The sequence below is a fragment of the Mobula hypostoma genome, chromosome 22, assembly GCF_963921235.1.
Source record: "Mobula hypostoma chromosome 22, sMobHyp1.1, whole genome shotgun sequence".
NCBI lineage: Eukaryota > Metazoa > Chordata > Chondrichthyes > Myliobatiformes > Myliobatidae > Mobula > Mobula hypostoma.
Window position 1 is genome coordinate 56258808 of NC_086118.1, and position 25884 is coordinate 56284691.

Below are 25884 nucleotides of genomic sequence, written 5' to 3' on the forward strand. Positions count from 1 at the left end.
TCTTCCTGTAGCCCTGCCATGGGACAGGCTGTGGCTGAATCTTATTGTCCTCTCAGTCTGAGGCAAGTCAGATTTCATTTTATTCCTTTTCAGGGGCTTTCACAGCTTTTCGTGGCTGTTGGATTTCTCTGTCCCCAAACTTGTAGCAAGTTTGGTGAAGGCCCTTTTTAATATCTCTTTTTAATAACATGATGTGTATTGTGATTGTATTTGACTTGAAAGCAAAGTGCTATTTGCTGGATATAGGGGTCTAAATAATGTGGAGATCAGATTAACGTTATAAGCTAAATACTGTGATTTTTTTCCCCCCGTTTTTAAAATGTTTCCAGTTCACAGACTGAGAACCTTGTAGGTTCAAGAGTCTGCTATACTAGGGATTTTTAAGTATGTTCAAATTTCTGTTTTGTTTTTTTTTAAGTGAATTCCTTGTATCTGGCAAGTGGGACATTGCTTGGTTGCACTTTTAACCCTTGGATCAGAGAGGTGTTAATGTTGTAACTTGACTGTAATACATATAAAATACCAGAGACAGGAATTTACCATAATGAACTTGTCAATGGCATTAGGCTGCTTTAAATATTCAATGGCTGCTGAACTAGAATTAAAGGTGGAGATTGTCCAACATCTTGCTGCTATTTTAAGAAACATTGAGTGATCATAATTCCACTTTGATAACGGCTAAGCACTTCACTAATTAGAATTGAAGCCAGTTGCTTCATCTTGTTCCTAAATACTACAGTGCAACATTTTATGAGCCAAGATTAATTTTGCTGTATGTCCATTGGTTAAGTTTGCATCAGTGATGTTTCAAGATTAGAAGCAAAAAAAAAAATTCAGTCAGCTGCATTGTTGAGAGATATCTAAAGGACAGGTATTATCAGATACAAGTAGGTAAATTAATGTTTAAAGTGGTGCTTAAATGGCAAAATTTGCAGAACATGTCAAACGTTTCTTACAATGTGTAGTCAATTATTCTGGCTCTGTGTGCACCTAGAAGCATTATTATGCTGTCTTGAAACCTTAGTGCTGTTAGAGCTAGAGCATGCACTAGCCGAAGAAATACGCAGGTCAAATCATAAAGCTCGGACCTGACTTGAGGGTTTGCTGTACTTGGTTATACTGATGAAAATCTTGTGGAATGTAGCCAGTGAGCTGGTTGTGACACTGTTAGCTTTCCTGAGTGAAATATCAGTTAATTCCTCATTACCCTTCAAATTTAGAATTCAAATCCAATTGCTAAGCTGATTTTTGTTTAATTGAATCTAAATCTACTATCTTTTTCTTATGGCCATAATCACTGGGCTATCTTATTTCCCCACTAGTTTTTGCTGGTTGTATTTAATCTAAAACCTGTTTACCAATCCATTCGCTGTAGGAAGCAGTTCCCTTTCACATGTTTGTTTAAACTCTTGCGTCCCTTTCTGTGATATCCTACTGAAAATGTGGTTCCAAGATTGTATATAATGTGTCTAAAGTACCCAAATTTTAAGTGTCTTAATTTTTTCCCACGTACATGTCTTTGCCTTAATTTTCTTTCAAGATATGCTCTGCAGATCCATTTGATCTGCATCTCCAGCCTCCATAATTAAAGCTAGCTGGATGACCCTAATTTGTTTATCAGTTCACAATGTGTTTATTCAGCTGCCCCCTCTTATTACTGCTGAGTTGATTTGATTTGAAATTCCTTACATGGAGGATAAATAATCTTAGTTATTGCTTAGGTTCATTCGCCATGCATCCTGCCCTCTATATGGCTGTAATATTTATTTTCCCCAACTAGCTATTAAATTTTTACATTATCTAATAGGATTCATGAAATTCTGTAAAATGCAGTATAAACTTTAGTGACATACATCAAAGTTGCTGGTGAACGCGGCAGGCCAGGCAGCATCTATAGGAAGAAGCGCAGTCGACGTTTCAGGCCGAGACCCTTCGTCAGGACTAACTGAAGGAAGAGTGAGTAAGGGATTTGAAAGCTGGAGGGGGAGGGGGAGATGCAAAATGATAGGAGAAGACAGGAGGGGGAGGGATGGAGCCGAGAGCTGGACAGGTGATAGGCAGAAGGGGATACGAGAGGATCATGGGACAGGAGGTCCGGGAAGAAAGACGGGGGGGGGTGACCCAGAGGATGGGCAAGAGGTATATTCAGAGGGACAGAGGGAGAAAAAGGAGAGTGAGAGAAAGAATGTGTGCATTAAAAAGAGTAACAGATGGGGTACGAGGGGGAGGTGGGGCCTAGCGGAGGTTAGAGAAGTCAATGTTCATGCCATCAGGTTGGAGGCTACCCATACGGAATATAAGGTGTTGTTCCTCCAACCTGAGTGTGGCTTCATCTTTACAGTAGAGGAGGCCGTGGATAGACATGTCAGAATGGGAATGGGATGTGGAATTAAAATGTGTGGCCACTGGGAGATCCTGCTTTCTCTGGTGGACAGAGTGTAGATGTTCAGCAAAGCGGTCTCCCAGTCTGCGTCGGGTCTCACCAATATATAAAAGGCCACATCGGGAGCACCGGACGCAGTATATCACCCCAGTCGACTCACAGGTGAAGTGATGCCTCACCTGGAAGGACTGTTTGGGGCCCTGAATGGTGGTAAGGGAGGAAGTGTAAGGGCATGTGTAGCACTTGTTCCGCTTACACGGATAAGTGCCAGGAGGGAGATCAGTGGGGAGGGATGGGGGGGACGAATGGACAAGGGAGTTGTGTAGGGAGCGATCCCTGCGGAATGCAGAGAGAGGGGGGGAGGGAAAGATATGCTTAGTGGTGGGATCCCGTTGGAGGTGGCGGAAGTTACGGAGAATAATATGTTGGACTCGGAGGCTGGTGGGGTGGTAGGTGAGGACCAGGGGAACCCTATTCCTAGTGGGGTGGTGGGAGGATGGAGTGAGAGCAGATGTACGTGAAATGGGGGAGATGCGTTTAAGAGCAGAGTTGATAGTGGAGGAAGGGAAGCCCCTTTCTTTAAAAAATGAAGACATCTCCCTCGTCCTAGAATGAAAAGCCTTAGTTAGATGTGATCTCTCTCAAACTGTTAGCCCTTTTTAAACCATCTTTAAGTGACGAAGCCCTGAAAGTAATCATGGTTTCCCTGGGATTGCGGACTCTTGCTTTTTGTGATGATCAGGTTCTCTATCCCTCCCATGCTCAATGAGGTATGAGCTGCTGCAGCATTTTGGGATTTGAATCAATCTCAGTAGCCTCTAAATTTTGACACTTATGAACCTGTTTTATGAATGCAATATGCTTTGCTTACTTCCAGTGAACATAAATAATTTTACCTTTCAGGGTGTGGACAAATGTTAGATATTGATCCCAGCTTTAAATCCTCAAACAGATTACTACAGTAAACTTTCAACTACTAGCTACTTTTTTTACATTCAGATTTCAAGATTGGTCCTGTTCTGTTTGCGTCTACTGAATTGATGACATGGTAAACAAATTTATTCAACAATGGGATGACAATTTAATAGACACATTTAATCTGAAGGGGAAGATGCATGTTCAGCATTGATTGAAAAATGTATCCCTCTAAAATTTACGTTGCAAGCTGATTGTTTGGTTTGTTCATTCAAACCATTAGGTTCTCAAATGTCTGACATTTTAATATGGAGGATTTTTATGGTTTGAGATTGGGATCAAGTTTTGCTCTACTTGTTCAACAGCCTGTGGGAAATGTGCAAATAATATCTTTTGTATCTTATAGCCCCTAAATAGCACCGGACTTTTACCAGTAAAATAGTAAACTTAAGCCATGTCACCTACTGCAGGATTTTACTTGTCTGTGCCCAACATTGTTGAAGAGATAACAAATTTATTGAATGTGTTCAGGATATAAATACAGCAAGACTAGAATTAGTATGTTGAGTCACGTCTGAAATACCATGTTTTAGTAGATGTTTCATTTTCAACGGTTAGTGCCATTTAACTGAAATTCAAATTTGGATTTCTTTTTATCCACACAAACTTTGTGCTAAAGTAGGGTGGACAATATTTGGTGCGACCATGATGATGTTAGTACCAGATCAGTACTGAATGGAAAACCTGTCTCTCCAATTTGCATTGTTGCAAAACAAGTTTACTTATTAGTGATTTCCATTCAGATGATTGGGTTCTCAATGTTCAGCATATTTTTAATATGGAAGTTCCCTGCACCCAAAACTGAGATTTTCTTCAACATAATTTTTTTCAGTTAACTATAACAGCAGCGTTTCGTCACTTGCTTTTTAACGTGTAGGAAAGGAAATGCCAAGAGGTCTGGCAGTACAGGTTAGTTTAATCTGTAAGTATCTGTTGTATCTGAACAGCTTGGATATTAGTGGTGAAAGTTTCCAAAAAGCACATTCAGTGGTAATGACAACACAGCTTTCCAGTGATTGACAGTAAAACCTCTATTGAGTGATTTTTTTTAGTACACATGGCTGCAAATTTACTTTTCTTTGACACTGAGCAAGTTAAAAATCAGGGGAAATATTGAAAACTGGCTGAAAGTTTCATTCAATCTACAGTTATGATTTGTCAAATCAATTGTACTGACAAGGGTTAAAATTAACTCAATTCTTTTGAAGGTTGCAGTAAATAGTGTGGTACTGAGTCACAGTGAAGATCATCCTCTGGCTACTGTCCAATCTGCTGAATTCACTGGTCTTAACTGATGTTTCCTAAGGCTTTTAAGGGGAAATATGAGTGAGATTCTACTGCCCAAACGCAAAGCCTTCCTGGAAAGTTATTCATAATGTTGAATATAACATTTTCCACAGCATTCTGCTGATTGGCCACTTTCTGTACTCAAGAAGAATTGTTACTGGCACCATAAAGTCTGTAAGCTGTGAGTTCAGCATTTTTATTGATAAGGGTGTACCCTTCCTCTTTCTTCCACTCCCTTCTCCTCTTTTACAACTTTCAACAATATCCACCTTCCCCACTACCTCTTCCCAAAAAGCAGCTAGCCCTCTGATTAAAAAAAAACTCCTACTACTTCATCATTATTATAATACTTGGTAGAATATACTTGGTGTCATGTAGGCCAGTATATGCTGTTTACAGATCCACAGTCGATGACAAATGTTCAAGAAGGATTACAGCTATCATCAACTTTGTAATGAAGCAGCCTGCAAATCTGATTATAAATTGTCTTCAAGTAACGTGAGTGAATTTTATTAAGATCAGCTCATAGGGAAATGTTAATCACTAGTCCTTTCGATCATTGGTAATTAAGCCTCCATTCTTGACAAATGGTTTATGAATCTCTGCATACCTGTGCAATTTTTTTATAAATTCATTATTAGCATTGGTTAGGTGTTGTGAGACAATTACTTCAATGTGGGGGGGCAACATGTTGTGGGATGTGAAACAATATTTCACACAGTTTTTTCAGCAGCATGATACTGGGAAATTCAACTCTGTAATAAAGATTTAGCTCTAAGCAGACTGGAAATGGACGCAATCTTTTTATCCAAGAATTAATAGGTTTATGATTCTTAAATCCTGTCATTAAAGTGCTATGTATTGATACACATGCACCTATGCAGAGTGTGGTGGGGAGTAATCCAAGTGGGTGAACATTTGATTTAAACAAAAAAAGGTACAGCCATTTCTTTTTAGAAAAGTCTTTAACATTTAATACAGGTTTTACTGTCAGCTGAATAGATTGTACTGATCACTTAAATTTGACACTATTTGCATTTTGGTGTTTTTATAAAACTGACTTTAATTCTGTCAGTATGTTGATTTGCCAACCAACTTTGAATGGGGGACTTCAGTTTTTTTTTGTTTGAAGGCCATATTATACCCCAGGCTGAAATAGGTGTAAACTCCTTGTCACAAGATCAGTTTTACCCAACATTGTCTAATGAACCCATTTCATATTTACATGTACCACGTGTAGACTGATTTTATTTACCTCTTCCAGTGTGCTTTTTTAATGAACGAATGTGATAAGTGGGGTGGGCAGTGGTGTAGGAGAGTGGAAGAACCGCAAGTCCTGAAGAGAAGCAATTCTAATGTTTCTAATGGAGAAGCAATTCCTTTTGAATATGTTTAACAAATAAGCAATTCCTTTAATTTATCTTCAAAAGTTGAAAAAAACTTGCACCTTTATTCATGCTAAGATTTTTTTCCTCAATAACTAGCACGGAATGCATCCCTATGACTGACCCTATTGATAGTTTTTGATGTTTGAAAACAAATGTTAGGCTCTCCAGTTACTGACGCTTGCTTTCTCAGAGCTGCCTGGTTGATTCACCAAAGACCACCTGAATCTTAAAATAAGAACCAAGACATGTTAAATTGTGCATGATGTTTCTTAACGGGGAAAAATTGATAACTTTTACGTTACGGAAGGTTACTTTTCAATGCTCTGCAATCGATGTGTTCTAGCTGGTTGTGTGACACTTTACATATCTTCACCTTGGTTTGAAATCGAAGATCAATAGTTCCTACAAAATGATCAAAAATTTGTAAGCTATCTTCACTCAATAGTCAGTAGACGCATCAGGTTGCTTCAATTCATAGCTTTCCCATTTGACAGTTGAGATTTAGTACTTTCCTTTTGTCCTCTTGCTCTTCAATAAAATCAAGTAAGAGGTGTCCTGGAAAGTGACTGTCTCATCAAAAAGCCTGAGCTTTGGAAGATTTATTTTCCCTATTGGTGAAATTATGGGCATTTGCTTGAAAGGTTCCTCAATGTGATTTGATTTAAAATCAACAACTTGCTGTTGTAAGCCAGGGATGTTACCTCACCGCAACACGAGGCCTTCAATTTGAGCTGGTGAGTAGCACTGCACTGCTCTATATTACTGTTGTTGAGGCTAACTGCATTTCATTTACAGATGTTACTGAAGTTAAATAAGTTGTTAGACCGTCTGGAATGTTTTGCAAAGATGAGATGGATGTTATTGCAGCTGTGCGGAACAGTCTCCCAGTCCCTGATATAAGCAGAGTGTTCAGACTGTCTTTGCACTGATGCTGAGTTGATGGTGTAGTGCACCCTGAGTGATTTTGGAACTCGCATTCTGTGGCATCTCACAGAATAGATTACATCTTTTAAAATCCTGGTTTGTAAAATTCAAACTTGACAACTTGTGCATTAAGTGCTTCTGGGACCAAAAACTTGGGATTCAAGGAGTTTTTTTTTAACACTACAGCACAGAACCAGGCCTTTTGGCCCCTCCAGTCTGTGGCAAATCAGTCCTAACAACTTGGACCCAGACCTTAGCCTCCCATCCATTTATCTATCCAAATTTCTCTTAAATGTTGAAATTGAATCTTTTGTTGGCAGCTGGTTCCACACTCTCACCACCCTCTGGGTGAAAGATTCCCACTAAACCTGTCACTCTTAACCCATGACCTCTAGTTCTGGTCTCACCCAACCTCAGTGGAAAAGACCGCTCTTATTTATCTGTACCCCTCAATTTTTACACGTCTATCACATCTCCCCTCATTCTCCTATGCTCTTGGGAATAAAGTTGTAACCTATTCAACCTTTCCCTGTAACTCAGGTCATCAAGTCCCTGCAATGTCCTTGTAAATTTTCTCTGCATTCTTCAATCTTATTGATAACTTTCTTGTAAGTAGGTGACCAGAACTGTGCACAACCCTTGAAACTAGGCCTTTCCAACATCTTACACATCTTCAACATGACATCCCGACTCTTGTACTGAATACTTGGATTTTATGAAGGCCAGTATGCCAAACACCTTCTTTACAACCCTATCTACCTGTGACGCCACTTTTAATGAACTGTGGATCTGTATTCCCAGATCCCTCTGTTAATCACACTCAGTGCCCTACACTCACTATGCAAATCCTACCCTGACTTGTCCTCCCGAAGTGCCAGACCTCACACTTGTCTCCATTAAATTCCATCTGCCATTTTTCAGCCTACTTTTCCCAGCTGGTCCAGGTTGAGCTGCACGTTTTGATGGTCTTCCTTGTTGTTCACTACACCCCTAATCTTGGTGTCATCCGCAAATTTGCTGATCCAGTTCACGGCATTATTATCCAGGTCATTGATATAGATGACAAACAACAGACCCAGCACCAATCTCTGCAGTACACCAATTGTTACAGGCTTCAGTCCGAGAAGCAACCATCTATTACCACTCTCTAGCTTCTCCCGTGCAGCTAATATTTAATCTAATTTGCTACCTAATCATGAATTCAAAGTGACTAAACTTTCTTGATCAACCTGAACAAGTCCTGGGGATATATACACCCTAATTTACCTCAAGGCCGCAGACACCTATAATCTGTATATGGTCCATGACCTCACTGCTGTGTTGTCTCACTTATGAACTCAGTGTTCATCACCATGTAAATACAGATGCAAAAAATACATTTAAGATTTTCCCCACCTCTTTCAGCCCCATGCATTGATTACCATACTGATCTTCCAGAAGATCTCTTTTTGTTGCTTGCTATCCTTTTGCCTTTAATATACTGTAGAAGCTCTTGGGATTCTTATTCATCTGGTTGGCCAGATTCTAACAGGAACATACAAAAATCGGTGGTCAACATTTCACTTTTGAAGGCTTCCCATTTTACCAATTACACCTTGGCCAGTAAACACCCTGTCCCAATACACACTTGCCAGATCCTTTCTAATAACGTCAGAATTGACCTTTCTCCAATTTAGAATCTTAACTCAAGGACCAGACCTATCTTTTTCCATAATTATCTTAAAAATAATTACATTTTGATCACTACACAAACTTTTACAGTGTGGGAGTCCCAGTCTATATGTGAAAAGTTTAAATTGCCTACTTTAACCACCTTATGTTCTTGCAATAGTCTGCAATCTCCCTACAAATTAGCTCCAAATCCTGCAGACTGTTGGGTAGTCTGTAATATAATCCCATTAATTTGGTTGTCCCCTTATTATTCTTCAGTTCCACCCATTTTGCTTCAGTAATCTGAGCATGACATTTTCCCCTCCCCCTTTAATTCTTTCCACTTTATTACATCCAAAGTAACAGAACCCTAGAACATTGAGCTCAGTCCTGCCTATCCAAGGCTACAATGTCATAATTCCACGTGTGCTCTAAACTCATTCACCTTTCCCGCAATACTCATTACATTGAAACTTATGCACATCAGAACATTAGTCCCAACTTTCAATTCCTGACTTTGTGCCCGCTTAACAACATCTTGCCCCACGATCACTCCACTATTTTCTCTAGTTCCCATCCCCCTGCAACTCTAGTTTAATTCCCCTCCGCATGCAGCACTAGCAAACCTTCCTGCAAGGATATTAGTCCTCCAGTTCAGGTGCAAACTGTCCCTTCTGTACAGGTCCCACTTTTCCTGGAAGGAGCCCAATGATTCAAAAATCTGACACTGTTCCAAGTGCAACGTATCCTTTGCCAATGTTAACTGTATGAAATTCCCTTTTCTGGCTTCACTTGCACATGGCATGGGTGGCAGACAAGATCACAATCCTAGTGGTCTTGAACTTTACCATAACACCCAGTGATGTATGGACCTTGCAGGACCTTGGCTACCTTCCTACCCATATCATTGGTACCATAATGGACCACAACCTCTACCTGCTCATCTCGGCCCAACAGTATTCAAAGCAGTATACTTGTTGAGGGGAACAGCCACAATGGCATTCTGCACCTTGGGTTTAACTACCTCCCTGTACATTCTAACCTCTGCCTCCAGAATGATCTGAAGTTCATTCAGTTCTAGCTCCATTTCCTCAACTGTCTGAAAGAAGCTGCAGCTGGATGCACTTCTTGTAGGTGGTGTCATCAGGGACACTGGAGGTCTTCCTGCCTTCAAACGTCCCACAAGATGGGCATTCCGCTATCCTACCTGGCATCCATCCCCACTGCTTTGACTGTGCAATGAGAAAGAAAGAAAAATGAAAAAAATCTACTTATGGCCTTTGCATTGCCAAAGCTTGGACCTTCCACTCTTACACCAGCCCGCTCTCACAAAGGCTGCTCCGCTTAAATCTAATTTCTCTTTATTGGCTCTTGCATGTGCCTACGTAGAGCACAATCCAACTTCTCAGGAAGAGTGGCATGCAGAAGGTCCTGATTGCCCCCACTCCTTTGAGCTCTCCTATGCAGTCCAACATCTCTGGAACTGTGTGGTGGGTGTAGGACCTACAGTCTGCAATTAGAAACTCTTAGGCAGTTCTTTTTTTTCTGTACAATTTGAACCTTCCTAGTTTCCCCAGCTTCTAAGTTGTAAATGTTTGTCTACCATTTGTCTTGTATACAGATTGGTAGCTATGATATTTGCTCACTAATGCTTACAGGAGAATTATTTTTTCTGTAGTTAATCCTCTAAGAACTCAAAGTTTGGAAAAAATATTTCTGAATACAATAAAAATTATCATTTTGGTCTGGTGTTTCTTTGTCTAATGTGCTTGAGTTTCTTAAAACTAGAATTTAAATCAGTAACATTTCAGAAGTTCATTTCCCAAGCTCATCCTTTACTGCCCCTCACAACCACCAACGTTCACTGATAAAACTTCATAGTATAAAGATTGTATTATAAACTTTTTACAACCTGATTCACTTCTCGCAACCCCTGTACGTACCACCTCCAGTCACTTTAATTTATGCCCTCTGGTATTAGCCATTTCCGCCCTGGGATAAAGATGCTGGCTGTCCACGCTACTGTGCCTCTTGTACACCTCTAACAAGTTACCTGTCATCCTCCTTGACAAAGAGAAAAACCCTAGTTTGCTCAACCATTCCTTGTAGAACAAGCTCTCTAGTCTAGGCAGCATCCCGGGAAATATTTCTAGAGCTTCCACATCCTTCCTATAATGAGGCGACAAGAACTGAACAGTAAAGACCCGCTGGATATACAAAATTCGAAGTGGACCATACAAAATTACTTAGAGCAGTTGTCAGCTCAGCAGCGTTTTATGCTAGTTAAATACTTACAAGAGTAATAGTAATCACTTGGAACCATTGGTTGTAGAAATAGTGTCCAGGACTAATCCAGAATCAGATCGCTACCTCAGAATACATAGACGTCCCTTTAGAACTGACAAAGAATTTATTTAACAGAGGATGACAACGCTGACAAGTTTATTGTCACAGACCGCTGTGGAGGACAAGTTGTTGGGTACATTTAAGGCAAAGATTGATAAATTCTTGATTGTAAGGTGTCCAAGGTTACGGGGAGCAGGTGGGCGAATGAATGGGGTAATAAATCAGTCGTTGACGAATGGCCTGATTCTACTTGTCTTAAGGTCTAAAAAACAACGTATTTAAATTTGGTTATTTAATCGGATTTGTTAGCCATGTCTAAAAAGCACTAGGTTATTGAACGTGAATATGGATTTCTCTTTCCAGTTAAAAAACAATCCCTCTCCCCTCGGCAATTCTCCACTCTGGCCTTTTGTCAACCCCCCACCACCACCTTTTCTGCTGGCGTCTTCTCCCTTCCTGTACAATCCTGAAGAAGGGACTTAGCCCGGAACTTCTACTGTGTTCATTTCCATAGATGGTGCCTCATCTGCCGCGTTCCTCCAGTATTTTGTAGGTGCTTCATTAGGTTATTGAGAAAACCACCTTAATTCAGTCAGCGTAGTTTAGACAAGGGATTAGGCCATTTTACATACACTGACCTAAATGCATTCTCTACAGTTACTCTATTCCTTTTTTTATTTAAGTAGGACCTGAAAACTGTCAGCACCGGATTATTTCCAGTGCTACACAACGGGATGAGAAAAGATACAAATATTAATGCTTTAAACCAGTGGTAGGGAAGAGCTCTTTGGTTTCACGGCATATCGGGGCCATCTCTGGCCAGGAAGGGGCTCGTGTTCAGTTTACTTTTGGCAAGTTTAACTAAGTACATTTAATTTTTAAATTATTTGTTTCCCTCCCACATGGTCCTACATTTTCCTACCATCTATATGCTAAGTTTCTTAAATGCCCTGATGTAGGGACCACCACGCCTGGCAATGTGTTCCACACACCCTTTTATAACTGCATTGTCTGCTGATCCACTAATGTTCGCAATCTATAACAAACGTGTATTCCGTGAAGCAAACCTTTGGCACAAAGATGCTGGAAGCTTTAAGCAACACACAATGCTGGAGGAACTCAGCAGTCAGGCAGCCAGTGGAGGGTAGACAGTCAATGTTTTGGGCCGAAATCCTTCATCGGGACTGGAAAGGAAAGGGGGAGGACGGAATATGAAATAAACTAGAATACGATAGGTGGAAAAGGTAAAAGGGCTGAAGAAGAATGATTTAGATCGAGGACATTGGACCATGGAAAATAAGGGGAGGGGCTGTAATCAGAATGGCTAAAGGTCAGAGGGAGAATTTACCGGAAGTTGGGAAAATCAATGTTCATGCCGTCAGGTACGACGCTACCTAGATAAAATATGAGGTGTGGTCTCATCGTGCTGACATGCCAGAATGGGAATGGAAAAAATATAAATAGGCCACTGGGAAATCCCGCCTTTAGTGACGGGACGGACGGAATGAAGTATTCCGGCTGTTGTACCTCTGCAGCAAGGCGTAAATCTCTTTCTGTACCGTCTACGTTCTTGGTTACTATTTTCTGCGGGAGATTCATAACTAAATCTTGCCAGTGTGACTAAGCATTGTATGGGCTGTTTTACCTTACACATTCACCAGGAATATAAACCCTTCCATGGTCTGTAATTCACTGGGTCCGATGGTAAATTGGTTTATTATCACGTGTACCAAGGTACAGTGAAAAGAAAAGCCTTGCATACCGTCCATGTCGGTCAATGCATCAACGTGGCGTATTGAGGTACACAGTTAACCTGTTAACTCCAACGATCTCTCAACCAAGTTAAGGATTGCAGTCTGAAGCTGTAGCAAAGTAGGTGTGAATACGACTGAGCCACATACGTGGCCCACAGTAGGAACGATGGCTAGCACTGAAATAACAGCAGTCGTTTGAGTTTGGCTTCTGCCTGTTCCCAAATCCAGTAAAGCAGCAGGAAGGGGATCCAAGGAAATGCTTGCTGCTTTTGTCCCGGTTTCCAATTCCAATATTAAATTAGAGTAGGCGATTTCAAACGACCACAGTGATGGAGGAGCTTTCCTCAATTCTGAGTAATTTTCTGTTCCGATCACTGCATTCAGGTGGCTCCTGCAACTCGTTATCCTGTGAGCAGCGAGGGACTGGTATACTGTATCCCCATTGCTTACTGAAGTACATCTTCCGGTCCTAGCCTGTCTGTATGCCGTCAAGACCAAGATATCCATGATCATCTCCTCTGTTTTCGCCTCAAGGTCGCCTCAACTGTACGAAAGCAAACAGGCGGTTAGGCGTATCGTGCAGTAAAAAGTTTGATCATTTTCACACTGCGTTACAGACGCTTAGGTTGCAGAAATCTGCTCTTTCAAAATACACATTAGTCAAAAAACTGGAGATAATGGAATAAAACTTCCGTGCAATTTTAAAATTTGCAATTCTTGACGCAAGCCCAAATGATTCAGATTCATCACGCATATCGATCCTCGATGTCCGGACCTCGAACTCCGGGTTCGCGCCCACAGGCTTGGATCGTTCCCCTCATCTCTCAGGAATGGCTACTGACAAAATGAGACCCCCGAATGAACTCAGTCTTACCTCCCACAAACTAGCCTGGAGCACCAACAAACACACACCTAAAAGCAAACGGCAAAGATGCCAAATTCAAAGTAATGGCTACACTACGTCTTACCTGTATAATCCTGACAGGACATGGGCTTGGAAATAACTTCTTTTAAAGCATTGATCCATTCCTTGCGGTCTTGCTCAGTCTCACATGTAAACAGGAACCTCCTCCCCGGGGTCTGTATCGTTAACCCAAAGTTCCACTTGTTGCCCTTGACACCGGGAGGGAGCCCCTCTGTCACGATGTAACCATACTCTGTGTTCCCAATGAACACCTCCCCTTGTGTATAGGCATCCTGAGAGGAAGAAAACAGGCAAGAGTGTAACGCCCCTCAATCTCGGACAGGCCAGAAACACTTCACACATTTCTGGAGCCAGAAGTGTGGCGATACTTGGAGCTGCTTCCAGCACATCCTCGGACTGTGTTGGTCATTGACACAAGCGACACATTTCACTCTATGTTTCGATGAACTCTGACAAAGAAAGCTCATCTTTAATCTGTATACAGTAAACCAGAGAGGGATGACACACATTCAAACCCAGGTTGAGGACACCGCCATGTGGAGGACACAGGATTGCAAGGCCGATTTGGTTGCGACGGTTTCCCTGCGGGTGACACGAGTAATAATTCAAGTTCTAACTTAAATTAGTAGTTTGAGTTTGAGGAGGAAATTCTCTAGCTACAGTACTCGTTAATTCTGTCAGACCCGGAGAAGCTGGAAATTAAGATGTGATGTGAGGGCATGAAGCAGGTTTGTTTCTTGAGTGGAGAACATTGGCATTATCTAGTAAACACAAAATATTCTGCAAATGCTGGGGTCAAAGCAACACTCACAACACGCTGGAGGAACTCAGCAGATCGGGCAGCATCCGTGGAAACGATGAGTCGACGTTTCGGGCCGGAACCCTTCGTCAGGCCTGAGACACGGATGCTGCCCGACCTGCTGAGTTCCTCCAGCGTGTTGTGGGCATTATCCAGTGATCCCTGTGTTACTGCCCGCCATGTGCGTTGCTAAGGTTTTCTATTGTAGACTCGGTCTATCACTTACCAGCGGCTCTTTGAAATACAGCAATTTGCGGTTTATATTATCCAGGGTAAACCATCGCCTTTTAAAATATTCCTTTTCCTGTAAAAGAGAATTTAGGTTTTTTTTGAGCAGAGACTCCCAACTTACGGTCCACAGACCCCTCGGTTAAAAACTGATTTACAGATACAGTGTGGAATCGAGCCGCACCGCCCAGCAACCCCCGATTTAACCCTAGCCTAATCACGGGACAATTTATAATGATCGATTAACCTCCTAAGCAGTACGTTATTGGACTGTGGGAGGAAACCGGAGCGCCCGGAGAAAACCCACGCATTCCACCGGGAGGATGTACAAACTCCTTACAGAGGTCACCCCAAGCTGCAATAGCATTGCGCTAACCACTGTATTACCGTGGCACCCAATTTAGTTGCAAGGTAAACGATTCCACTTTGGCCTCTTTAAGATACTGTCTGTGTACATTCACATTGTACAGTATTTAATTTCCATTTATCGGTAAATTGGTTTATTGTTGTCACGTTCTGAGATTTAGAGATTAAAGATTGGCTTGATTTGTCACATGTACCTCAAAACACAGTGAAACGTGACGTTTGTATCAACAACCAGCATATTCCGAGTATGTGCTGGGGCGGGGAGGGGTGGGTGGCAGCCCGCAATTGTCTCCAGGATTCCAGCACCAACATACTCGCAACTTACTAACCCTAACGTGTACGTCTTTGGACTGTGGGAGGAAACTGGGGCAACCGGATGAAAACCCACATGGTCACGGGGAGATTGTACAAACTCCTCGCAGACAGTTGAAGCCGGATCTTACAGCTGGTGCTGTAAAGCCTTACGCTAACCGTTATCCATCACATGGTGCACAGTCCATGCAGGTCGCTTCGTTACAGCAGTGCGTTGCGGTGATAAGGGAAAACAATAACTGATCGGAGAACGAAGTGTTACAGTGACAGAGACAGCATTTAGATGTAGCAGTGCAGAACGGTTATAAAGGAAGCACAGTACTAGGTATATGTGCAGATAGTAAACTGGCAACTTTGCCACGCTCAAGTGTTACAAAGAATCCTTGACAAATCTCCCATCTCTCATCGGGTAGAAAATACAAAAGACTGATCGAACATCCCAGCAGCTCAAGGTCAGCTATTAACCTGTTGTTACAAGGCTATTGAACAGTATGTAAACGTGGACTTGGCTTTACAATCTACCCTATTATGAACTTGCATTTTATTGTCTGCCTGCACAGTAACCCGAACACTTCATTCTTAATTCTGTTATCCCCTTGTTGAGCACATCTACCCGGAGCGTTGTCACAGGAAAGCAGCATCCACCATCCAGACCATGCTCTCTTCTCACTGCTACCTTCGGGCCGGAGGTTCAGGCGTCCCAGGTCCCACACCGCCAGGTTCAGGAACAGTTATCACCCCTCAACCATCAGGTCCCACACCACCAAGTTCAGGAACAGTTATTACCCCTCAACCATCAGGTCCCACACCACCAGGTTCAGGAACAGTTATCACCCCTCAACCATCAGGTCCCACACCACCAGGTTCAGGAACAGTTATCACCCCTCAACCATCAGGTCCCACACCACCAGGTTCAGGAACAGTTATCACCCCTCAACCATCAGGTCCCACACCACCAGGTTCAGGAACAGTTATCACCATTCAACCATCAGGTCCCACACCGCCAAGTTCAGGAACAGTTATTACCCCTCAACCATCAGGTCCCACACCACCAGGTTCAGGAACAGTTATTACCCCTCAACCATCAGGTCCCACACCACCAGGTTCAGGAACAGTTATCACCCCTCAACCATCAGGTCCCACACCACCAGGTTCAGGAACAGTTATCACCCCTCAACCATCAGGTCCCACACCACCAGGTTCAGGAACAGTTATCACCCCTCAACCATCAGGTCCCACACCACCAGGTTCAGGAACAGTTATCACCCCTCAACCATCAGGTCCCACACCACCAGGTTCAGGAACAGTTATCACCATTCAACCATCAGGTCCCACACCGCCAAGTTCAGGAACAGTTATTACCCCTCAACCATCAGGTCCCACACCACCAGGTTCAGGAACAGTTATTACCCCTCAACCATCAGGTCCCACACCACCAGGTTCAGGAACAGTTATCACCCCTCAACCATCAGGTCCCACACCACCAGGTTCAGGGACAGTTATCACCCCTCAACCATCAGGTCCCACACCACCAGGTTCAGGAACAGTTATCACCCCTCAACCATCAGGTCCCACACCGCCAAGTTCAGGAACAGTTATTACCCCTCAACCATCAGGTCCCACACCACCAGGTTCAGGAACAGTTATTACCCCTCAACCATCAGGTCCCACACCACCAGGTTCAGAAACAGTTATCACCCCTCAACCATCAGGTCCCACAGCACCAGGTTCAGGAACAGTTAACACCCCTCAACCATCAGGTCCCACAGCACCAGGTTCAGGAACAGTTATTACCCCTCAACCATCAGGTCCCACACCACCAGCTTCAGGACTAGTTATTACCCCTCAACCATCGGGCTCCACACCACCAGGTTCAGGAACAGTTATCACCCCTCAACCATCAGGTCCCACACCACCAGGTTCAGGAACAGTTATCACCCCTCAACCATCAGGTCCCACACCACCAGGTTCAGGAACAGTTATCACCCCTCAACCATCAGGTCCCACACCACCAGGTTCAGGAACAGTTATCACCCCTCAACCATCAGGTCCCACACCACCAGGTTCAGGAACAGTTATCACCCCTCAACCATCAGGTCCCACACCACCAGGTTCAGGAACAGTTATCACCCCTCAACCATCAGGTCCCACACCACCAGGTTCAGGAACAGCTATCACCCCTCAATCATCAGCTCCCACAGCACCAGGTTCAGGAACAGTTATTACCCCTCAACCATCAGGTCCCACACCACCAGGTTCAGGAACAGTTATTACCCCTCAACCATCAGGTCCCACACCACCAGCTTCAGGACCAGTTATTACCCCTCAACCATCGGGCTCCACACCACCAGGTTCAGGAACAGTTATCACCCCTCAACCATCAGGCTCTTGAACCAGTGGGGATAACTGCACTCACTGAACTGTTCCCACAATCTATACACTCATTATTTCTTGTTATAAATATATTTTTGCTTATTTACTTATTATTATTATTTCTTTTTTTCTTTGTATTTGCAGAGTTTGTTGTTTTTGCACACTAGTTGTTTGTCCGTTCTGTTGGTGTGGTCTTTCATTGATTCTGTTGTGTTTCTTGGATTTACTGAGTATGCCCACAAGAAAATGAGTCTCAGGGTTGTATATGGTGACATACATGTTCTTCGATTATAAATTTACTTTGAACTTTGAAAAGTGTTTTCCCTTGTACATCCTCAATGCACTGACATAATGAAATTATCTGGACGGACGCTTTTCACTGAACCTCAATAAGAAACCTGATAACCAATCTGTGACTGTAACACATCATCTGCATTCAGTTATTGGTTCCTCTTACCTCAGTACAGGTGACAATAATAAACCCATTTATTAATTTAAAGGGACAGGACATTCACCCTAGCTCGTCATTCCCAGCTACCAAGCAGCTCACGCATTATTTCACCTTTATTGCATCAACCACTGTCCCTTCTTCCTTTTCAACTTGTTAAACTTCCCTGCAACTTGGACCACAACTTGTGTTTTGTTCCTTTTTCCTAAAGGACTTTCACATGAATTTCATTTGATTACTGTCCTATAGAAGTACTTTATTAGGTAATTCTGTACGTCTGCTCGTTAATGCAAATATCTAATCAGCCAATCATGTGGTAGCAATTCAGTGCATAAAAGCATTCAGACATGATCAAGAGGTTCAGTTGTTCTTCAGACGGAACATCAGAATGGGGAAGAAATGTGATCTAAGTGACTTTGACCGTGGAATGATCGTTGGTGCCAGACAGGGTGGTTTGAGTATCTCAGAAACTGCTGATCTCCTGGGATTTTCACACACAGCCATCTCTAGAATTTACAGAGAATGGGGTGAAGGATGTAAACATCCAGTGAGCAGCAGTTAATGGTCTTGTTAATGAGAGAGGTCAGAGGAGAATGGGCAGGCTGGTTGTAAGTTAACTGTGATTCCTCCTTGCTATATGCTACAATAGAATGGAAGTCTGTAAGACAAAGTGCTGTTACAAGGGAACCAGTCCACAGCAATGTTTTGATAAAGTTATGGGAGTACTACAAGTCTACAGCCATAACAGTGGAAATGGTGAAAAACATGTTTTTCATGGGAAGGAGAGATCATTGTGCAGGTGCAGGTACCAAATGCATGGAAAAGTACCAGTGTGAGGGGTTTTGAAGGATATAAAAGAGGCACCTTCATTGTGCAAGGGGAAGAGAGTTTTGTCCTCGGCTAGACCACGACTACAGCTGGTGGCTAATGCTATGAGGGGGAGGGTGTGAGGGAGGGGGAGGGCAAAGGAGAAGGAGAGGCACCACCAGCATTCTGCAGATCGGCTCATTCAGAGGATGGTAAATATTTTTTATTTCTGTACTGCTGCTACTGGAGACACTTGTTTTTTCTTCTTTCTGTATTTCATTTGTGCTCATTCTATTAAAGTGCTTTCCTGTGGCCTTGAACACGTGTGTCATCTCCTTTGTTTGTGAATACCCTGAGCTGAACCGGGAGAGAACGCATAACAATTTTCACTTATACTGGTTCAAGTGTGCAGAAGAGCATCTGAACGCACAACACATCGAACCTTGAAGTGGATGGGCTACAGCAGCAGAAGACCATGGGGGTGTTCCCCGTACATGGGAAAGTAAACACTCTCCTCACACCCGCCTTTTCAAATGCTTTCAAAACTTTAAACATCTCTAGAGTCAAATGGTGGTTGTATTTTCCAAAGTCATAGCCTATTTTTGAAGGGGGAATGTTCTCGAGCATCCACTGTATTCTTTTCCCAAAGAAATATAAGGATAGATCCATAGTTCCTTGAAAGTGTCGCAAGAAGATATAAAGAAAGCTTTTGGCTCTTTGGCCTTCATAAATCAGAGTATTGAGTACAGGAGTTGGGATGTTATGCTGAAGTTGTACAAGACATTGGTGTGGCTAAATTTGTAGTATTGCATGCATTTCTGGTCACCTACCAATAGGAAAGGTTGTCAATAAAATTGGAAGTACAGAGAAATTTTACAAGGATGCTTCTAGGACTTGACATGAGTTATACTGAAAGGTTGAATAGGTTAGGACTTTATTGCCTGGAGTTTAGGAGACTAGGGGAGATTAGACAGAGGTATACTAAATTACGAGGGGCATAGATGGGGTTAATGCAAGCAGGCTTTTTCCACTGAAGTTGGGTGAGATGTGAGCAAGAGGTTGTACGTTGAGGGGGAAAAGGTGAGATATTTAAGGGCAACCTGAGGGGGAACTTAGTCGCTCAGAGCGTGGTGCAAGTGTGGAATGAGCTGCCAGCCGAAGTGGTGGATGTGGGTTCAATTTCAAAATTCAAGTTTGGTTAGGTGCAAGGATGGAAGGCTATGGTCCGGGTGCAGGTTGATGGGACTAGGCAGATTAATGGTTTGTCATAGACTAGATGGGCTGAAGGGCCTGTTTCTGTGTTGTAGTGCTCCATGAATCTATGTACTTTATTGATAATATGTTTAGTAAGTAGAAATGGTACACGTCTACCTATCCCTGCGTTCATTCTACCAGTGGTTTGATGCATTCTTACAATGCACCAACACTACTCAAACATTGCAGCTGTGAAATGATTTATCTTTAATTTATGATTTTTTATGAATGCTGCTGCCAGAAATTTTTTTGCTGCACCTGTGCACTTGACATGGCAGCTTAGCGATTAGCACAACAGTTTCTGGCAGCGGTGATCAGAATTCAAATCCCACTGCCGTCTGTAAAGAGTTTGCATGCTCTCCCCATGAACCATGTGCTTTCCTCCCTCAGTCCAAAGGGTTGGGGGTTAGCAAGTTGTGAGCATGCTATGTTGGTACTGGAAGCATGGCAACACTTGCAGGTGGCCTCTCAACACATCTATCAATGTCTCCTTTTGTCTATTAGGTCACCTCTGATCCTCCTTTGCTCCGAAGAGAAAAGCCCCAGCTTGTTCAACCTATCCTCGTAAGGTATGCATTCTAACCCAGACAGCACCCTGGTAAATCTCTTCTGCATTCTCCCTAAAGCTTCCACAACCTTCCTATGATGAGGGGACCAGAACTGAACACAATATTCCAAATAATAGAGTCATAGAGAAGTACAACACTGAAACAGGTCCTTCAGCCCATCTAGTACATGCTGAACCATTTAAACTGCTTACTCCCCTCAACTTGCACCGGAATCATCACCCTCCATGTACCCATCCAAACTTCTCTTAAACGTTGAAATCAAGCTCACATGCAAACCTTACACTGGCAGCTGGTTCCAGACTCTCACAACTCTCTGAGTGAAGAAGTTTCCCCTCACATTCCCCTTAAACTTTTCACCTTTCACTCTTAACCCATGACCTGAAGTTGTAGTCCCACCCAACCTCAGTGGAGAAAGCCTGCTCACATTTACCCTATCACTACCCCTCATAATTTTGTATACCTCCTCAATTTTCTAAGTTACAAGAAATAAAGTCCCAACCTATTCAGTCTTTCCTTATAACTTAGGCCTGCCAGTCCCTGCAACCTCCTTGTAAATTTTCAATAAATAAATGAAAGAGAGAGAGGGATGTCATCCATTTCACCGGAAACAATTTCTGAGAGAGCATTAGTTTCTATCTAACAACACAATCCATTCCGTTAGCAGGTGCACCGAGTACGTACCGTGGGGCCTGTCTTTTCCATGTATCCCTCTTTTGCATAATTCCATGTACACTTAGGAATGAGCTGAGAAAAATGTAAAACACAGACGTGCAGGTTAGTAAGTGGTTAACTGGTCATTGTAAATTGTCCTGTGATTAGACTAGGGTTAAGTTGGTGGGTTGTTGGGTGGTGCAGCTTGTATCACCATTTAAAATAAAATTGCAGCACCGTACAGGCCCTTTGGCCCACAATGTTGTGCCAACCTTTTAACCTACTCTAACTCTTCTAACCCTTCCCTCTTATGTGTAATTTTATTTGTATTTACTGTATCAAGTCAATTTTCATTGTCATTCAAACCATACATAGATACAGTAGAATGAGAGAGTGTTCCTCTGGGGCCAAGGTGCAAAACATTCCAAATAGCAAGCAAACTCCAAAATAGCGAGTTACATAACTCAAAATAGCGAGTAACCCAATTCAAAATAGCAAGCAAAGAAGGATATTCACTCGGGGGGAGAAAGAAACACATACATAGTCCAAGACCCTGAGCGACAATGTCCAGCAATGGATGGTACAGGCTCCCGGCAGTGTGTAGATGCACACAATCCAGCCTGTCATTGTATGAAAGTACATTTCTCAGAACATATACACACTCTATTTCACTTTATATTTCCACATTTACACATGTCTCTGTATTTGTATGTATGTGTACATACTTATTCATCCAAGAGCAATGCATTTTACAGATTAAAAAAAAACCCTCTGAACTCACATCTGATTCATTGGCTGTGGGGAAAGCCATCTTGAGATACCGGAACCGAGCAGCCCTTATTGCATTGAACCAGTCCACGATGTCCTGGAGAGCACAAGCACAGACGTTAATGTGTACTAGAACCTGGATCTCAGTACTGTCTACTCATACTGGTATACACTGTGTATCTGGTGTACCAGTAATTGTGTGCACATTATTGTATACCAGTTCCTGGAGGACACTAGTACCGGTCTCTGGACAGGCACACACTATTGAGATAGGTGGACGGTGGCATGATGAACCGTCAAAGACAATAGCAAGATGCAAAGTCACAGACAGAGGGCAGAAGGTCAGAGGGTAAATATACGGTCAGTGTTCAGGCCGGAGAGTCAGTGTTGGGGGCAAACAGTAAATATTCCTGCTGCTGTCTGTAAGGAGTTAGTATGTTCTCCCCATGACCACTTGGGTTTCCTCAGGTGCCCTGGTTTCCTCCCACAGTCCAAAGGCTTACCGGTTGGCAGGTTAATTAGCCATTGTAAATTGTCATGTTATTGGGCAGCTCAAAGGATCAGAAGGACCTGTGCTGTGCTGAAGATTAGCTAGATTAGATCAGATAGAATATTATATATATCTGGGGAGGCAGTCAGTGTCTGGGCAGATGGCCAATGTGTGGGGCAGACAGTCAGTGTCCGGGGCAAATGGTAATTATCAGGGGAGACAGTCCCTGGGCAGATGGTCAATACGTGGGCAGAGGGTCAGTGTCTGGGTATGTTAGTTTTGGTAGTATTTTGAGGAATTCACCCAGTGACTCAGGACCGTCTCTCTCTCTCCCTCACCTTCCCACTCTTGTGGTACACAAATATATTCCTGGTGTGGCCATCCTCCAGATACGTGATTTGCAGTCCGTTGGGATTCCCGATCTTTTCCGGCTGGAATGTGGCATTCATCTTTGACACCTGAATGACTCCCCTTGGCTCCTTACCCTGTCGAAGTAACACGTCGCTGACTTTTGATATACTCATTGCATGTTATTTACATGTTATCTTGCACAGGGTAAATATCTTCTTTCTGCATTCTGTCCTGCATGTCTAAGTGATTGTGTGTATATATACACACATAGACACTGTGGTACACCACTGGTTGCAGGCCTCCAGTCAGAGAGACAACTATATATTACCACTCTCTAGCTTCTCCCGTGAAGACAATATCTATCCAATTTACTACCTCATCTTGAATTCCAGGTGACTAAACCTTCTTGACCAACCCAACTCCTTCCACCAAGCCAATTTTACCTCCAGTTGGCTGGCTTTTTCTGGATCCCACATGATCTGACCTTCCAGATCAGCCTACCATGCAGACCTTGTAAAAGGATTTGCTAAGCTCCATGAAGACAACATCTCCTGCCCTACCCTTGTCAATTGTGAGCTTTACTCACGGGGAGATCAAGAACTAGAGGGCAGAGGTTTAAGGTGAAAGGGTGATTTAGTATTAACCTGAGGGGCCACTTCTTCACCCAGAGATAGGTGACTGTATGGAGTGAGCTGCCAGAGGAAATAGTTGAGCCAGATACATTAACAATGTTTAAAGGTTATCTTGGCAGGTAGGTGGACAAGAAAGGTATAGAGAGAGATGGGTCAAACACAGGCAAATTACAGGGGAGTTACTAGCATGGGTGGAGCATTGGTTGATCGGCAGAAAACAGAAAGTGGGAATAAAGGGATCTTATTCTGGCTGGCCGCCAGTTACCAGGGGTTGTTGTTGGGACCGCTGCTTTTATGATGTATGTCAATGGTTTGGACTATGGGATTAATGGATTTGTGGCTAAATTTGCCGAGGAAACAAAGATAGGTGGAGGAGTGGGCAGTGTTGAGGAAACAGAGAGCTTGCAGAGAGACTTAGATAGTTTAGGGGAATGGTCAAAGAAGTGGCAAATGAAATACAATGTTGGAAAGTGTATGGTCATGCACTTTGGTGGAAGAAATAAGTGGGCAGACTATTATTTAGATGGAGAGAAAATTCAAAATGCAGAGATGCAAAGGGACTTGGGAGTCCTTGTGCAGGATACCCTAAAGGTTAACCTCCAGGTTGAGTCAGTGGTGAAGAAGGTGAATGCAATTTTGGCAGTCATTTCTAGAGATATAGAATATAAGAGCAGGGATGTGATGTTGAGGCTCTATAAGATGCTCGTGAGACCACAGTTGGAGTATTGTGAGCAGTTTTGGGCTCCTTATTTTAGAAAGGATATACTGACAATGGAGAGGGTTCAGAGAAGATTCACAAGAATGATTCCAGGAATGAAAGGGTTACCGTATGAGGAACGTCTGGCAGCTCTTGGGCTGTATTCCCTGGAGTTCAGGAGAATGAAGGGGGATCTCATAGAAACATTCCAAATATTAAAAGGCCTGAATGGATTAGATATGGCAAAGTTATTTCCCATGGTAGGGGAGTCTAGGACAAGAGGGCACAATTTCAGGTTTGAAGAATGTCCATTTAGAACAGAGATGCAGAGAAATTACTTTAGTCAGAGGGTGGTAAATCTGTGGAATTTGTTGCCATGAGTGATTGTGGAGGCCAAGCCATTGGGTGTATTTAAGGCAGAGAGAGATAGATTCTTGATTAGCCAGTGCATCAAAGGGTATGGGGTGAAAGCAGGGGATCAGGGATGACTGGAAGAAGTGGGTTAGCCCATGAATGAATGGCAGAGCAGACTCAATGGGCCAAATGGCCTACTCCTGCTCCTATATCTTATGGTCTTATGAAAATCGATTTCACCAACTGCTGGTAACACACCCCCCACTTCCCTCTTTTTCCATTCCCTAATTCCCCATTCTGGTTCCCCTCTCTCACCCTTTCTCATCTGTCCATCACCTCCCTCTGGTACCCCTCCTCCTTCCCCTTCTCCCAAGGTCTGCTCTCCTCTCCTATCTTGAAGCCGTTTACTGTTCCTACCCATCGCCTCCTGGCTTCTCACTTCATCCCCCCTTCCCCACCCAGCCACCTTCCCCCTCACCTGTCGCCACCTGCCAGCTTGTGCTCCTCCCCATCATCCCACCTTCTTATTCTGGCTTCTTCCCCCTTCCTTTCCAGTCCTGATGAAGGATCTTGATTATTCCCCTCCATAGATGCTGCCTGACCTGCTGAGTTCCTCCGACGTTATGTGTGTGTTACTCAAGGTTTCCAGTATCTGCAGAATCTCTTGTGTTGATGAACCCTGGAATGTGGGAGACTCTGCCATCATCAGATAAACCCAATATCCAATTCAAATGACAGGGCGTTGTGCACTGGCAGCGTAGGCTGTGCCAGCTGGGCTGTCTCCCACATGAAGGATGGCCTCACCCTCTGTACCGAGCTGGCATCAGGCAAGAGAACCGCTGGCCGCCCACAACTGTGCTACAAGGATGTTTGTAAGTGGGATATGAAGGCACTGGATATCAGCTTTGAGTCCGGGGGGGGGGGGTGGTCTTGCAGCCGGCCACACCAGCTGGAGAAGCACCCTGAAACAACAGCTTAAGTCAGCCGAGGAGACATTCCTGAAAGTGGCTGAAGACAAAAGTGGAAAGGGACACTGCATCTCCAGCAGAGCTGAAACCACTTGTAGGTGCGCCCTTTGCAACAGAGACTGCGTTGGTCTTGTTGGCACTGCGCCAACAATGTAGATAGCTGGGGCACAACATCTGTGGTCAAT

At 43.2% G+C, this 25884-nt stretch overlaps 1 protein-coding gene across 2 annotated transcripts in view; it reads right to left on the reverse strand.

Annotated features, from left to right (window-relative positions):
* Positions 1 to 2138: 2138 nt before the first annotated feature.
* Positions 2139 to 25884, reverse strand: part of adap2 (ArfGAP with dual PH domains 2) — a 46068-nt gene continuing 22322 nt past the window's right edge. For both annotated transcript variants that reach the window (XM_063030659.1, XM_063030660.1), the window contains 6 exons: positions 23036 to 23182; positions 22221 to 22304; positions 21470 to 21532; positions 14658 to 14735; positions 13676 to 13904; positions 2139 to 13251 (listed from right to left, as the gene is read on the reverse strand). In XM_063030659.1, coding sequence (XP_062886729.1) covers positions 13217 to 13251; positions 13676 to 13904; positions 14658 to 14735; positions 21470 to 21532; positions 22221 to 22304; positions 23036 to 23182 — 636 coding nt within the window. In that variant the 3' untranslated portion in view covers positions 2139 to 13216. The remainder of the gene's footprint in view (positions 13252 to 13675; positions 13905 to 14657; positions 14736 to 21469; positions 21533 to 22220; positions 22305 to 23035; positions 23183 to 25884) is intronic.